This window comes from Diadema antillarum, unplaced genomic scaffold (assembly GCF_040938485.1).
Source record: "Diadema antillarum isolate AM-2024a unplaced genomic scaffold, OU_Dant_1.0 seq00000563_RagTag, whole genome shotgun sequence".
NCBI classification, from domain to species: Eukaryota; Metazoa; Echinodermata; class Echinoidea; order Diadematoida; family Diadematidae; genus Diadema; species Diadema antillarum.
The window spans coordinates 361,236-378,279 of NW_027271502.1; the positions used below are offsets into that span (position 1 = coordinate 361,236).

At 41.7% G+C, this 17,044-nt stretch overlaps 1 protein-coding gene across 1 annotated transcript in view; it reads left to right on the forward strand.

Annotated features, from left to right (window-relative positions):
* LOC139735060 (protein Wnt-5b-like) overlaps positions 1-16,880 on the forward strand; it is a 67,446-nt gene extending 50,566 nt beyond the window's left edge. The window contains exons 4-5 of the mRNA XM_071645833.1: positions 5,277-5,569; positions 15,487-16,880. Of these exons, the coding sequence (XP_071501934.1) occupies positions 5,277-5,569; positions 15,487-15,945 (752 nt within the window). The 3' untranslated portion in view covers positions 15,946-16,880. The remainder of the gene's footprint in view (positions 1-5,276; positions 5,570-15,486) is intronic.
* Positions 16,881-17,044: the final 164 nt, after the last annotated feature.

The window sequence follows — 17,044 nt, forward strand, 5'->3', positions numbered from 1 at the left end:
GAAGCGAAAAAAGTGAAAGAATAAAAGAAGGAGTGTGGGCAGGAATTTTGAAGTCTCAAGTGTAAACAGGAGAGTTATTTAAACTCTCGAATCGTTGTTGTTGGTTTGCAAATTGCAACTGGCTGCACCAAGCAATTTACTCCTTCAGTTTGATATCACTGGCACCAGATCCTGGTGTAATTTAGACGTGCCAATTAGCACGGTATATGAACCCCCTATTGGGAAGTGTAATGGGCAATAGGCATTGCGTGCAATGAGCCCCTTGCCTTACCAACAACAACATTCGTGTATGATTAGTCAGAGAAATTGTTGCTTTCATTACAATAAGAGGACTAACCAAAAACAGCAAGCTATAATGTACACCAAATACGAGTAATACAAAAGCAAACCCGAAAACAACTCATGAAACAGAACTGAGTCCTTCACGCCAAATTACTGCAGATGTTGTTTTCTTGTGTAATCTATAACTCTTTGATCGCAGGCGATAGATTCGAAATGCAGTGTAAACAAATAAATGAATAATATAAAGCATTAACATTATGTGTACGGGAAAGCTACGTGATTACTTAGATTGTGTTGTGGTGTGAACCACGATGAGACACCACAAACAAAGTTAATGCGTTTCTCCTTCAAGATATTGCCAATAACAATACGTGCCCTCCTTTAATATGAGCTCCTTTCTTCCTCTTATTCAGTCAGCACTTTCTCCTCTTTCCAGAGGCTAAAGATTTCTTCTTTTTTTTTAATTGTTAAATTTCGGGAAAAGACCGGGACAACAGACCGTAACTAATCCGGCATTGCGCGCTAATTCCTTACCTGGCACCATGCTAATAGCGTGTTCAGCACACCATGTAGTCCCCATATAGTCGTGGAGAATCACTTTTAGCTCCCGCGGAAGGAGGCGTTAAACAACAGGGAGAATCAATACACCAATATCGGCTCTCTTTCATTCGTACTCACATCCCATTCACAAACAATCTCTTAGTCGTCGTGAATAACTGAGATCAGTTCCCTTTGAGGGGAGCGCAAATCCTATTAATAGTGACCCCTCCCTGATGTTCTAAGGATTATCATTACTTCCCCCCCCCCCCCCGTGACTGACCTCTCCCTAATCATGCTCTCTTTGTTCCACCGGAAGTGGAATGTTTCCGTTTTTAAACGTTATCCTCTTAAACTCTTCACACAGGACCTTCGTGACAACACGCAAATAGCCTAGGCCATTGTGAAACCTGTCACCTATGTCGTGTCAGACATCAGTTGTATGACATCAATACAAAGTGAAACACTTACACGTACACTGTAAGACTGATGATACGATAAAGAGGTGACCAATGGTGATCTGTGTAGATACGGCGATAAGAGACCAAAAAAAAATCTGCAGTATTTAGTAGTAGTGACAGGGTCATGTGGTGATAATGAAATTGTGAAAGACTAATGAATAGGTCATCCGGAGATAAGTGAGGGATTGATGTCGTACTCTTGAGCAGTGATCATGTTTTATGAAAACATGTAAGATACTACAATTTCATAAGTTTGTTGTTTGATGCCTGATTTAACCAAACCTTTCGTCATTCCGCGAAACAGATTTTACTCACTTTTAATTCTTATAGAGTCAACTTGAACATGAAATAACAATTTAGTTTAATCTTTATTTAAAGAACTGATTCAATTTGAGACAGTCTTCGAAGAGATTTCTTATTCGTTCACATTTCATCACACACACACACACACACATACACACACACACACCACACATACACACACACACACACAGAGTTTGAGATGTAGATGTTTTTCCAACTGGATCACGTGTTGTCGCGTGTAAAAGGGACGCAAACAACCGGCTCTCTGGTATTCGGCGGGATTGTTGAATCGGCTGCGTGCTTAATAACATCAGCTCTCGTGTGACAACATGTTCAATGACGACTCATGTAACTTGCGGGTCTCCATTACCCGAAACGTCATTACACCGGCCCATGCAGGCGCAGGTCAGGAGGATTAACTAAACAAACCGAGCTGAAGTTGGGGCAGGTATCTTCCGCTTTCTTGTTCTCGAAGGGTCCGTGATTTTCTGACTGGATGTCGTCAAGGAGGGGAAGAGTAAACGATTTTTGATGATGATAGCCTGCGGTTCCCGCCCCGCCTTGACGCTGTCATCCCCCGCTAATGTTACACCAGCATTGTTATCTTCAGGAGATGTGACGTCACTCTCCCCAGTGGCACTGTCACTTTTGATCCCGGCATGCCTTTAAACGTGTACATGTTGATTGGGACGGACTTGAAAGTATTCCGACACGTGTCCAATTGCTGTTATGTTTACCCGGCGTTTTCCCTTCGTGTCTTGTATGGGGATGAAAAAAAAAAGGAATAAGTGGTTTTTTCGAAATCTCGTTAAAAGTTGACACAAATGTTTCAGTGTCGGATCACATCCGTGCAAAGATCACGATATAGCTTAGTGTCAGCTGCAAATCGAGGCTCCGCCAACATTGCGGCTGATTAAGTGCTTTTCATTTCTCAACAGAAAAAAAGTTGCCATTTTGGGGAGGCTAAATTTTGACAGGGTGAATTGAATTAAACTGGTCGACCCTGTCGAAGCGTATTCTACGCCAAATATCCACCCCGACAAGTTAGTTATCGTGTCGGGGTTTTTTTTTTCTTTCTAAGAAGATCAAACAGATCGCCGTCACAATGTTATCATGAAGTATTTTGTCCATAAATTTCACATTCCAAGACATACATTATTTCTTTTAAGTGTACGAAATTTGAATCACTATTGACAGCTGACTGAAAAAAAGGGGGAAAGCTGTAGAACTTTGAAGCATGAAATTGCTCCATGCTGATGATTGACGCACACACACACAAACATAAAGAGCAACACAAAGGTCACCTCTGAAGCCATATGTTAAAAAAAATGACTTGCTTTATAGCATTGCAAACGATGTAAGATGTTTAGCTTTAGAAATTTTGAAATCCATAATCGGTATCAAATAAGTGATCCATGAGAAGTGATAACTTTTCATCAGCCTAAGATTAATGAGGTAAATGTTACTTCATTCGAATGATTATTCCGCTTTGGATATAATGTGGGGAAAGGCGGTATGAAGAACACTTTGGCATCTTCTATTCGTGATGAGTATTCTTTTGAACCGTTTGCGTATGTAATCTTTGATATCTCATATGATTTAGAGAGATGTAATATGGTAATGGAAACAATATTAATGGTATCTTATACCAAAACGAAAAAAAAAGTGAGTCACCATAAGTATGTTTTTTTAGCACTATTCGTATCACCGCAAGAATCATCCGTTTTCATGAAAAAGGGGGAATAAAAGGAAAAGAAAGAAAAAAAGCACAAAAATACCTGTTCTCAAGGAGCACCTTTCGAGGAGAAGAAACAGACAAAAATTGGTATACAATTAAGTTGCAAACACTCACGCCTGTCGTCATAGAATCGGTTAGCGCTCTAATTGCATATAATGTTGGCGACATTTTGAGACGGTATTTTTGTAAGAGGGTTAAACGAATGAGGTGTAACTTGATGGATGTTGCAGCTCGCAGGGCGCCATTACGAAGATCACGTTCCGTATGGACCAGGTGCAGGTGGGTCATTTGGCAACCACGGTGATTAACGCAGTTTGTGGCAGTGCACAATACAATAAAAGGCAGCGGGCATCATTCCGTGCTATGCCGTCCATGAAATTAGACTTTGTGGTTTGTTCTCATACAGCTCCAATCAATTTCATTTGACGCGGTCTCCATCAAAAAGTTAGAAAAACACCATTACCCAGTGTCTCGCGATCGTTTGATTAATGGCAAAAATCATTAAATTATCGATACGCTGGAAATGGTTCGTTATATATTTCCTGTCTATTAGGGTGTGGTGGGGGGGGGGGGGAGGAGGTGGAACGTGGTGAGTATCCATGACAGATTCGGAGTTGACATTTTGCTTTCATACCTTGCGGTCTTCTGATAGGTGAGATGCATCCGTTGACATGTATATAACGAAACAGACTAAGAAAAATTAAGAGCACTGGTGAATAACGCATGCTCTATAAATGTATATGTTGCTTTTGCTCAGCCGTATTAACGCAATTTGTATTCCGAGGTACGCAGACAAATTGAAGTTTTTGAAAATTAGAATTGCTTTACAAGTAGAGATGGGGGTGGGGGTGGGGGTGGGGGTGGGGGGTGGGGGGGGTATGCACTTAATAATTTTGTCTCATTCTCATTTCCAAACCATCAGTAAATTTTCGACAAATTCTCAGAACTATCAAACAAACTCTACCAGATAGAGAGACTGTTGAAAGGTAAGACCAGGGAGATGACCTCTCTGGTAAGACCAAGGAGGTACGCCTAGTACCTCCCTGGTAAGACTCAAACTGGCCATGGTCCACAGCGTATGGTACACGTTTGGCGCCCAGTACAGAGCGCATGTATGTATTATCAACTGTTAGAAGGATGGGGGATCTTGGAAGAAGAAAGGAGAGGAGAGGGGGGGGGGGGGTAGGACCCTCCGTAAAGCATGATAACAAATATGTTCACAGGAATCAGGAAGTGTTTGTCGAAGTCACAGGATGGGTTAAAAAGGAGAATAATGCGGCGGTGGTTGCTTGTAAGGACCCCTGAGTCCAAGCGCTGCCAATAGTGTCAACATGGTACGGCGAGAGGTGCCAATGCATGCACCATGCATGCGAACGGAGGCAATAGCTCTCCAATGGCCCTTCTATTCAATCCAGTTGTCTTTTTAGCTCCCCGAAGAGTCAGGGAAGCCGTGAGTCAAGCAATGAGTAAGAGGGTCGCAGTGTCAGGAGTCACGGACCAGCTCGGGTCATGTGACTATTGACTCGTCCGTTTCGGCCATTGATCTCCCCGTTGGACATGATTAAAGGGAAACATAACCCCATTGATGAAAGACATTTGTAATATACGTTATGAAAGTACTGAAATGAGGGGAGCATATCAGTGAGACTTGGGTATAAATGCGGTGCCCGTGTTTTGCATTTGCAGTTTTATTTGTTTATATGTACTTCTTTTATGATAGGCTCACAGCCGAATAATTTTCATGACAAAAAAAAAATGGAAATTTCCTGGCAACTTCTTTATCTTCAACTTTCTTCAACTAATTTATTCCTTGACTAGCTCATTTTAACATGTTAAATCACAAAATTATATATTCACTGTAATATTTGATTTAACATTGCCTTGCCCTACATGAAATCAGCGGCATAGTAATGTGCGTCAGGGTATCTCCTTTTCCTCTTTTTCATTTCTTGCAGCGAGTCGGGAAGCAGCGTTCACGTACTCGATCACGTCGGCGGGTGTCGTCAACGCCATCAGCCGCTCCTGCCGCGAGGGTCAGCTGTCTACGTGTGGCTGTAGCAAGTCGTCGCGCCCGTCCGATCTCCCTCGGGACTGGGTGTGGGGCGGCTGCGGGGACAACATCGACTACGGCTACCGATTCGCCAAGCAGTTCGTCGATGCTCGAGAGCTGGAGACGAACCCGCAGAAAGGCACGGCGGCCTATGCCCGCAAGCAGATGAACCTACACAATAACGAGGCCGGCAGAAGGGTTAGCAATGAAAAAAATTTCAATATCGTATCATGATTAATATTAATATGGGGGGGGGGGGGGGGTCTTTACGAGCAACCACCTTCCGATCGTAAGGCTCCCGACTTTGTCGTATGTCCAGTCATGTTATCACGAAATAACGCCAAGATGCCGCCACAATGCAATGTACCCCTCCCCCAAAAAAGTACTATGCTTTCTTTCTGTTTTAAAGAATGTTTCATTATCTATCAAAGAACAAAATTGTACAGAACAATATACACTGTTTTCACAATAATTTCAGTAGCTTTCACCAATGCGATAAATCATTTTCACAATCGTAACTGTTAAACCTACATAGTGTTAACATTTTACAAAAAAATACAATACAACTTTCGGTCTAATAATTTCGATATCAGTTACTAGCTACAAAAGCTGCTTTCCAAAAAAAAAGAAGAAGCTGTATGCGTATTCATTTCCCACTCCCCAACCCCACCTCGCCTTCCACTTTCCGCATCCCCCTCCCCCATCTGAGCTACACTTATGCAGGCACTTAAGTTTTTTTTCACAGGGAAATACCAGGACCCTGTTGCATAAGAAGATGTGTTCAAACATAAGTCGGGTATCAGCTAATCAGAATTGAGTATTCACAGAGTTACGTTTTGTTTTTTCTGACTTATGTTTGATCTCAAATTGTATGTGACGGGGCCCAGTACGAGAGAAAAGTTGGGCATTTTATGATGGATGCTCAAACATACCCCGAAACTTCCCAAAATTATCATTTTGCTCCTTTTACTATTCATAACATATAACATTGTAAGAACAGACAAGCACTATGATAAATATCTCGTAAACATGCCTGGCAAGTCTGATTTTTATATTTTCATCCCTACTTATTCAGTCTTGCTGACTGAATGCTCTGCAACCCGAAACTCTTCCACTGTCGGCTGACGAGAATGTAGCCAAATATCTGCCGAAGTTCAGAGCAATGGGTAGGCAGATTCAAACAAATTAATTGACCAGCAAACAAGCGAATAAACAATTATGAACACACACACGTACAAACAAGCATCATACAGACATACATGCAAGGCAAGAAGCAAGCAAGTAAACAAGAAAAGCAAAAAACCAACAAACACCCAAAACAGACACAAGGAAAGGTTATGACATGTCAGAATCTCGTTTTTTTCGCTCGACGTGCCCGCGCCCTTTCTCTTACGCCGAGCATTCACTCCGTGTCAGAGACCAATTTGCCGGACCAGTTCTTGCTTGTCCGTCGAGTGGATTGGATGATGACAAGTCCCTTAATCCGAGGGTGTAATCGGGGTGTAATCGGGGGATTTAAAGACAGGCGTGGAGACCCGATTTCCCTATGTCAACCAAGCGATCAACAGGATTATGAATGATAAATTGTACACGAGCAGTGCATTGAGTGAGGCTCCTGATGCACACTGACAAGGGATTGTCGTTATACGACACGAGAAAAAGAATTAAATGAATAAACCTTCCTATTCGTCGTATTTTGTATCCCTCTTTCCGCAGAAGCTTAACGTCCAACAAGGGAGTATCATATGCATGTTCTGAAGAAAGGTTACTTTGAAGTCAAGACGCCAATTTGTTGAGAGATAGCGTTGAATTTCTGTTTTTCGGTAATATTGATTTATGCGCTCCAGTTTAGAAAAGCGTGCGTTCACTTGCACGCAAGTAGTCATATTTTCGACAAATGTCGTGTGGGTTTTACTCAACTCATTCATCTTTCAGTGACGTGAAAATGACTCACAAATATTCTACGTTGATACACGACCCAGAAAGAATGTATGCACTTACGTTAAAATCAATGTCGACGAAAGAATTTAGATGGAACAAGGGGATTTAGTGGGAGTAATCGTTTGGTAATACTAGTGGGAGGTTTTCAAGAGTGAAATGAATTTGTTTTAACAGATCATGTCAGCTTAGAAAGAGAACTCACGTTGAGATTTGTGGGCTGAAGTCGTTGCTTATCTCTTGCGCCATAAAAAAAAAAAAAAAAACTCCACTCATTCGGATTGCCACCTATTGACTGTGATGAAAAACACAAACAAAAGTGATATATCATTGCAATATGGATAGAGACGGAGCAACATCATTCACGAATAACGGAGATCATTATTCAACTAGTAATATTTCTGGCAATGATTCATGTTTGTGTAAAGACATTTAAACCTCGTCAAATATTACTGGCATTTAAGTTTCCCTCTTTTTAGCTCACCTGAGCCGAAGGCTCAAGTGAGCTATTGCGATCGCTCTTCGTCCGGCGTCCGTCGTCCGTCGTGCGTAAACTTTTTACATTTTCATCTTCTTCTTGAAAACCCCAAGACGAATTTTCACCAAACTTGGCAGGTAGCATCCCTAGGGGGTTAGGATCTCAATTTGTTAAAATGAGCACCATGCCCCACCCAGGGGCCCCCAGGGGGCCCCAACCCCCCCCCCCCCTCCCCCCCCCCAAAAAAAAAAAAAAAAATTGAGGAATCTTTAAAAATCTTCTTCTCTAGAACCAGAAGTGATAGAGCTAAGTTGATACTATGAGTTAGTACATTAATGACTGTAGTTCCAAGTTTGTTCATGGCAGATCCAGGGGTGCCCCCTTTGGGGCGGGGGGGGGGGGTCCAAATGGGGCCTAAATTGTACATTTCATCTTCTTCTTGACAATCTCATGATGGATTTTCACCAAACTTGGCAGGTAGCATCCCTAGGGGGTTCGGATCTCAATTTGTTAAAATGGGTACCATGCCCCACCCAGGGGGCCCCAGGGGGCCCAAACCCCTAAAATTAAGGCATCTTTAAAAATCTTGTTCTCTAGAACCAGAAGTGATAGAGCTAAGTTAATACTATGAGTTAGTACATTGATGACTGTAGTTTCAAGTTTGTTCATTGTGGAATCAGGGGTGCCCCCCTTGGGACCCAGGGGAGGGGGGGGGGGTTGGGAGGGGTCCTAATGGGGCCTAAATTGTACATTTTCATCGTCTTCTTGAGAACCTCATAACCCATTTTCACCAAACTTGGCAGGTAGCATCCCTAGGGGTGTAGGATCTCAATTTGTACAAGTGGGCACCGTGTCCCACCTGGAGGGCCCCAAGGGACCCAAACCTCCCAAAATTAAGGAATCTTTAAAAATCTTCTCTAGAATCAGAAGTGATAGAGCTAAGTTAATACTATGAGTTAGTACATTAATGACTGTAGTTTCAAGTTTGTTTGATAGCAGATCCAGGGGTGCTCCCCTTGCGGGCAGGGGGAAGGGTTGGGAGGTCCAAATCGGGGCTTAAATTGTACATTTTCATCTTCTTCTTGAAAATCTCATGATGGATGTTCACCAGACTTGGCAGGTAGCATCCCTAGGGGGTTAGGATCTCAATTTGTTAAAATGGGCACCATGCTCCTTGCCCCCCCCCCCCCATCCCCCCAAATTAAAATTTTGGTAGAGCTGTGTGTAATTTAGATTAGTGACTGCGTGAAAGGTGAACTTGCGATACTCAGGTGAGCGCTAGACCCGCGGGTCTCTTGTTGTACAGTTGTTTTGAAGAAGTCAGCATATTAACTCTCCGTGTTGGCAAGCTATAGGGTTGGAGAAAAGGTTTTTATATCGTGATTTCAGCTACAAGTAAACTAAAATTTATATTCTCGCCAACAAAAAAAAAAATGAAGAATTCAAAAAGCCTACTCGTGGTCTACTTCTCTATGTCTGTACGTGTATCATCTAGATATTACATTGTCCTGGGCAAATTTGGGTGTCTGTTGTACCTTTAGATACCTTCTTCAAACGCCATATTTATAAAGCTATGAACTTCGCGAGTTTCCTTCCAATCATTCAGAAAAAAAAATACTAAGAGCTGCCCTTAAAAAAATCAAACTCTGTGTCACGCACACATCAAATATTGAGATACTGTAACTATTGAAACAATATACGATGATTATCATTTAATACACAGGCCGTCACTTCCATTGGGAATTAATGTCAGTAAGCCATCGACTAGGGAAAGCTTGCGGATTCTGTGTAAAATCTGTGAGGATTTCTGTATCAAACTCTAGTTAAGCATGGACTCTAAACCATTTTGCTCTTTTTTTTGTGGCTCCTGTCATTTCTTCGGCGTCGTAATGATGATGGAAATAATTATGAAAGTTCGGCTCGACTTTCGCAGCATATAAGTACACCGAACAAGGTCTGCCCAGAAGAGGGGGAGGGGAGGGAGGGAGGGGGAGGAATATTTAGAGGTATATAAAAGGAAAGAAAAAGTCACTCCTCCTGATCCCTCCCCATCTCCAAGTAAAATTCCCCATGGTCGATTAATACCGATGATACGTTGCGAGGCGATCCACACCAAATATGCGAGTGCCCGCAAGCTACTGTTGCACTTCGCCAAGATATTAAAAAAATATCGAGCTGTTCCAGTACGCTCGACGTCGCAGAAAGTGTGTAGTGTGTAAGTTATGTCAGAAGAAAAATGTCACTATCGAAATCATTTTTCACACTTGCATTTTTTTTCATCTTATTTTTTTTCCTCGATTGCCCGAGGTCTTAGTTCAACTAGGCCATTTGTTATTTGTAGGTTAAGAAAGATTTATTCATTTCGCTTAAAATCTCATTATTTTTGTAACATTTAGCACTCCGCATTAGCCCGAAACGATGAGATATTCCGCCTTAGGCTCTGCTTAAATATTCTGAAGAAAAAAGTGGACCAGAAGGAGAAACATCACAAATAGAAATGTATATATTCATAAGAAAACCGTAAAGATGTTGGGAGGTGACAGAGTAAGAAAAGAAGGGGGAAAAGAAAGAGAGAGAGAATTGAAGAAGAGAAAGATATCGACAGAGAATAGGGGAGAGAAATGTGGGGCTGACTCATTGCCCATTGCTATGGGGTGAGTGCCCTCTATATTTATCATCAATGTGAACTTTCGACCGTGAGAACTTTTATTTTCCCGTCACTTTTTTCCCGGTGGTTTTCCATATATACACAGCAAAGTACATTGAGGTAAAAGAAGATACCTTCATGGTAAGATTTTTTGAAACAATGTCGAGGATGGGAGAGGAGTTGAACAATAGAAAAAAAAATAACAAAAATGAAAGGAAATCAAAGAAAAAGAATGGGATGGAGGAATGGCGGATAATAAAAAGATGATGTTGGAGGAGGGAGATGAATTTAAGGAGGACAGCGGAAGAAGAAGGGAAAAAGAAGAAACGAAGAAGGCAAGGGGAGGGAAATGTGACGGGATGAAATAAAGTGACCCAAGATGATAATTAGAAGAGGATGACGAGAAGAAGAAATTACATGTTATATAATGATAATTCATATTGAAAAGAATAAAGAAGAAAAGAGTAAAAAGAAGCCATGTTTGATGATAGTTATATATCACGTTACGCAGCTGGAACAATATTATATGCCCCCAAAGCACTATAAATATCAAGTAGAAAATAATGACCACCCAAAATTTATCGTAATGAGGAATGGTTTACACCAACTTTGGTAGAGGCTATATGAAGTACGCTACGTGCCCTATTTGTCTTCAACCTCGTTTCCGAATGGATGCAAGGAACAGGAGCTTACATGACTGGCTGTCTCAGATCATTTTTTTTTCAGTATCTCAGCGTCAAGTTCGTGGCAACAACCCGCGAAGATCCGACACTTGATCCACGACAGTTTGACATGCCTGGATTAGGACCATCCTAGTTTTGATGGCCGGAGCAGATCCCTTCTCTCATACTCAATCATTATGAATACCTCTTGATGAACGAACCCCCCCCCCCCCCTCCCCCGCAAAAAAAAAAAAAAAAAATCCTAGTTGCCGACCTTGCGTAGGGGAAGCATATATCATAGCGATGAATGCTTATTGCTACGATATCAATTCAATTTTCTTATTTTCCTGTGTGTTAAGTTAGTGTACAGAGATATCAGCTCAAATTGTATCCCGTGTGATTTCATTATCTTCTTAGAATGAAATTGATACGAGCAAATTATTGCCAAATCTGTCATGAAAATAGTCATAACGATGTATGTGGCACTGGAGACTTTAAAACCGATTTAAATATCGGAAGTATATAGGTTCTTGGATTTTGTTGTTCAATCTTGAAACACAAGTTTCTCTAGTTGACGATGACGACTGTCTGAATTAGAGAGTATAGCATCAAATAAGAATAGAGCAGCAACACATTTACGAAATTAGGTGATGAATAACGGCGACAGCCCATTGCCAATTCTAATACTCAGTACATTTCATAAAGTAACCTTTTTATAAAATAGCGGTACACACGTGTTACAATTGCAAGTTGTGATTCCAAACTTTCAATGCACCGCGTAATTTCTCTTTCTGTAATGCATTCCGAACTCAACAAAAGGGAAATCGAGCGAAATTAGGCTTGACGATTGTTGATGCCGAGCTAAGCACCGCAGTGATAGCTTCTCATAAGGCGATCATTTCAGTCAAAAGTCAAAGTGGAATATATATGCCACTCTTAATTTATTTTGGGTCTGATGTATTTGGACTGGCCGAGGCCGAATAATCCCTGTCATCTCAGGAAGGTTTACCGCGGTAAAGCCCCCTCTGATAGCTGTTCAAAGTGGCTGACATGTTGCAGGGTCACGAACGAAAAAGGGTCAGGCTCAGAACGTCGTCACCACTTTCCTGTATAAGGTGAAATTTAGTCTCGGCTACCAATCCCATCTCCGTCAACTGCCTAGAAAACGTGAGTGCAATCAGTCTGAAAGTAGCCACCGGATTTCTTTTTACTTCGTATATCATCAATGTAGGTCTGTCACTGAAATGATCGAAGACTACTCTTCATAACCTTGAACGCGTAATCCCATTTCAACCCAATGTCAAAATGACCTGTCACGTGAGCGATAGTACTTCCCTTTCCCCAGAAATTTCGTTACAACATCTATCAGGATGAAGAAGATGAATGTGGTCTCACTCGAGTTGAACTCTCAACAAACTCTGCGATATAATCGGTAGCGAGTCCTTCTTTTTTGTGTGTGTGTGTCAATTGTCTGCTTGAGAGTATATACACTGTGTGTATGTGTGTGTGTGTCCGTGTTTTTTAGTGAGCTTGAATGTTGTGCATTCACCAAAATATCAGGAAAATGATCAGTTTAGTTGTTATTGCTCTTCTCGTATTGTACATAACTCAATGTTCACCGCTGCATTGACAGATTGAGTTTTTTCCATTGTTTGTGCATTCAAAGCAATATCAAGTAATTCCAGGGCTGTAAAATACCAGAGATACAGGTTCAGTTGAATCAGTTTTATCTCGCGAGATCTCGCGAGATTCTTAAGATGAGTGAGACATATTATAGCCAAACCATGGCGAGAAGAATTTGAGCAGGGAGGTGTCTTCCCACCTCCCTGATTCCGGCGTTACCCGACTAAATAGTTTTTGTATCATAACAGCATCCCTTGCGCAGTTTGCAATTTACAGTGTCTCTCTTTTTGTTAGTCTATGGTCGATATCATGTGAGTATCACAGGCTACGGAAAAGAAGATTGTTAGATTGCATACTTTACATTGACATCTAATGTTCAGAATGCACTTTTGCACTATGGACAATACATAAAGAGACTTTACTTCAGATACACAGAACACACGTTTTCATTCTTGTTTCTTTAAAGTGGCTATGTAGATCATCCCGACCAATTCTTGTTAAGGTTACCAGACACACGTAACGCTGGACATTGCTGCCGAATGCTTTGTTCACAACACCTGCTCTAGATAGATATTGTATCGCTGATACCACTGACGTTCTTCTCTCACAGTCAATTAGAACAAAATTACTTTTCCCACTAGATCTTAGCATGCTCAGCCTCTGCCTTGGTAGAGCACCTTATTTCTAATGCCCCACAATGAACCCCACGTGATTTGAAAGAAAAGGACCGAATGGCATTAAGTGTAAGGCAGCTTTCGTTTTATTTGCTTGACAGCTCAAATTCGGTGTCCGAAGGCAAGTTTAATACTGAATTACCACATCAAAAGGTGTTAATCCTTTGTTGCAATCAAAACAGCCCTCGGCGCCTCTTTATTCAGACCATTTCCTAGCCATATCCGGCGTTGCGCGATGGCATCAATATTATTATAATTATTATTTTTCCTGTTGCGTGAAAAGAGGAAAAAGAGAACGGTCGTTTTTTGGGAAGCTATCGAGTACAACTTTCTGTTTTCCACTCTTGGCATTCCGAGCGAGAATTGTCGCAGTCAATTTAAGCCAGACAATACCAAGGCAATTGTCAAAATGAGTCTCAGACTTGACTCAAGCAAACTTAACTTAGTGGTCTGATAGAATATTCAATTTCGCGGTTATGGCTGCACTTACGTGCTGTAGCCATCGGTTTAGGACCACTTCATCAAATGGTTTTAAATTAACACGGTTTTCTTGCTAGCACTGAAAACACCAGAAATGCTTTTGCCGTTTTCTACCAACCTCAAACCGCACAAAGAAGGCACTGCCGCATCATCTACATTACGTCCATTTTTTTTTTTTTTTTTAATGAGCACCAAATCATACAGAGAACTGGGCTGTGATTAATCTATGCACATATTCATCGACACAGAATAATACTTCATGCAAAAGAATGTAAAGGTTTCCTTCCCATTTGAATCATACAGAGAACCAGGCTGTGATTATTCTATGCACACATTCATGGGCATAGAATAGTACTATACATGACAAAGAATGTAAAGGTTTCATTCTCATTAGGCAAATTTTATGCAAATCAGATATCTTATGGTTTATTTAATGTTACTTACGACACTCTCCTTTTGAAGAAGAAAAGCTTATAATTTTGATTAGATTAGAAAATGAGATAAAGGAAAGAGTAGGCTTATACAAAAGAGTTCGAGGCTCGCTAACTTTTGCATTGAAAAGGGAAGGGTATGCTCCCTCATTGTTATTACACTTCGGGCTTCTAAGATCATTTCTTTAATGGCGGTAGGTGACCGCTGACGAGTTTGTTTTAAATCTCGGCCCTTTCAGAGATTAATGGAACCTGTGTAAAAGAAAAAAAAGTACTAGCAAAATTTCCGAAAATATATTATCGACATCCAACGATAGGTTCAACCGGGTTGCACGCTCAACATACACGTGTGGCAAGCCCGAGGAACTGTGGCTGAACGCCTGGGGGCGCGCTTGGTATTATTTACAAACTAAATATTGGCCAGGTTTCGCTTCACCCAGTCTGCGGTGAAAGAGTCTTCAAAGATTAATTAGCTCAGTTGAGTAAACCCTGACAAAGCATTGCAAAGAAGAGTGCCGTCAGCATTTTTTTAAAAGTCTATTCAGTTGTTTGTGCCCGCCTGTTAGGGTGAAAAGACTGAGGTTAAGAGCCTTTACTTACAATTTGTAAAAGGGCCTCAGCTAGGAACTTGGCGACGGGGGTAGGGGGTGTCGACAAAGTGACGAATCTGTCACTAACGGTCTCGAAACATTTCACTTTCATCACTGTTTGGTATTTCGGTATAGTCTCGAATAGAAACATATTATATTGTAACTACCTTGATTAATTGCGGTTGTGATTGTAGTGGATATGCGGCGTATGTAGACTGTCGAATGTAGCGCAATTTCTGTATCATTTTTTCCTTCTTCGAGTAGTAAACATGCATTTTCTTTTTTAGGTACAATATGTAATTTATTTCAGAGAATTTACCTCTTTTTTTCTTATTTCTTTAATTCTTCATTCGTCCTCTTTATAGTCTAGAAGATGCTTTCTGTGGTTTGTTTTGCATTCATTCTTTCCACGGGAGTATGCCAAACATGATAAAACACATTATGGTATTTTAAAAAAAAATCTTCACAACATCATTAATTTGTATCCAAGGAGCACTGTTTTTGCGTGAATTGCATGTTATATACACATGTTAGATTTTTCTTGAACATAATTATGTAAAATGTTCGTTCTTTCTTCTCCGTTCTCTTGAAGGCGGTGTCCGACAACAAAGGCAGGGAGTGCAAGTGTCACGGTGTGTCCGGATCGTGCAGCCTCAAAACGTGTTGGCTGCAGCTCCCGCCCTTCCGAGAGGTCGGCACAATCCTGAAGGACAAGTACGACGGGGCTACGCAGGTGAGAGTCACCCGGCGCGGGAAGCTCCTCAACGTCGATTCGCGCTTCAACAAACCGACGCGCGACGATCTTGTTTACCTCGAGCAGTCGCCCAACTACTGCGTGGCCGACCCCCGCACCGGATCGCTGGGCACCACGGGCCGAGAGTGCAACAAGACGTCTATGGGCACGGACGGCTGCACGTTGATGTGCTGCGGGAGGGGCTACAATTCCTTCACTAAGGAGGTGGTAGAACGGTGCAAATGTAAATTCAAGTGGTGCTGTTACGTCAAGTGTCGGAAGTGCAGAACAATGGTGGATGTGCATATTTGTAAATAAAGACAACTTTCGTTTTATTTTCTCTGCGTCCTCGCCCGACAGTGGAGATGAGGCGTTTCATCGCTATTCGTCAACGCGCACAGTGTGATCTTGTGATGTTTTCATAAATGGAAATCAGAACTGTTATGTAAATGAATTAGCAGGGTTACATTATGATGGGCAGAACAGTTAGTGCAGGCGATCGACCGAAATTTGGCGCTTAATCTTTTCACGTCCAGATGTTTGCATTTCTGCGTGACGTCGGTGGACGTCGGCGTTCTAGACACTGACAGTAGAACGAGCAATGAGGGCGCTCTACAACCTTCGGGCCACCAGTGTCGTCTCGGCACTATTCGGTCCCGTCGGTCCTACCATTCAACAGAACTTGAGTTCTGTTGTCCATTCGGTCCTCATGACGCACTACTGACACTGTTGAGCTGCAGCGCCTGTGTTTGAAAAAGGCCTAAACAGTACTTCGAGAACGTCTCACGCCCGTCGGCAAATCTGATGATCCTGGTCTCGCTGTGTCTAAGGGTCACCTTGTTGTCGACAAATGGGTCACCAAAGTTAGACCGACACTGACTTAACTGGACAGCTAAATTGTACAGAAAAAAAAACACGACAGCAGAGAGAGATATAGATGGAAAGACTTGTCCGAACTGAAAACAGACTAGAGCTGTTGACCCGCAGAGATGTGAGCAGGGTGAAATTAGATGATGGAGAAATGGTACAGCAAGGTGATGCTGTGGCAAGAACATTACCCGATGTGTATACGACATTTTTATCGAAGAATTACAAATATTAGATTCTCCAGACTGTACCATGTTCTTAAAACGATGGAAAAGTAATACTTGGAAACTTATGTATCTAAAAAGGAAAGACGTATTCAAAGCATGAAAGCTCCTCTATGGACATTTTATGCTACTTGAGCTTTTTAATGTTACAATCAGACTGTGAAGAAGACTACCTGAGAATGAAATATCAAATCATTGTACTTTCTACGTGCTTCTTTATGCTTTTCCGCGATTTCTTTTTTTCCCCCTACTGTTCGATTTTCTTTCGTAAACACTCGAATCTATTTATCTGATCTAGCATTATAGGCATTCCTGCAGCTTGTGGA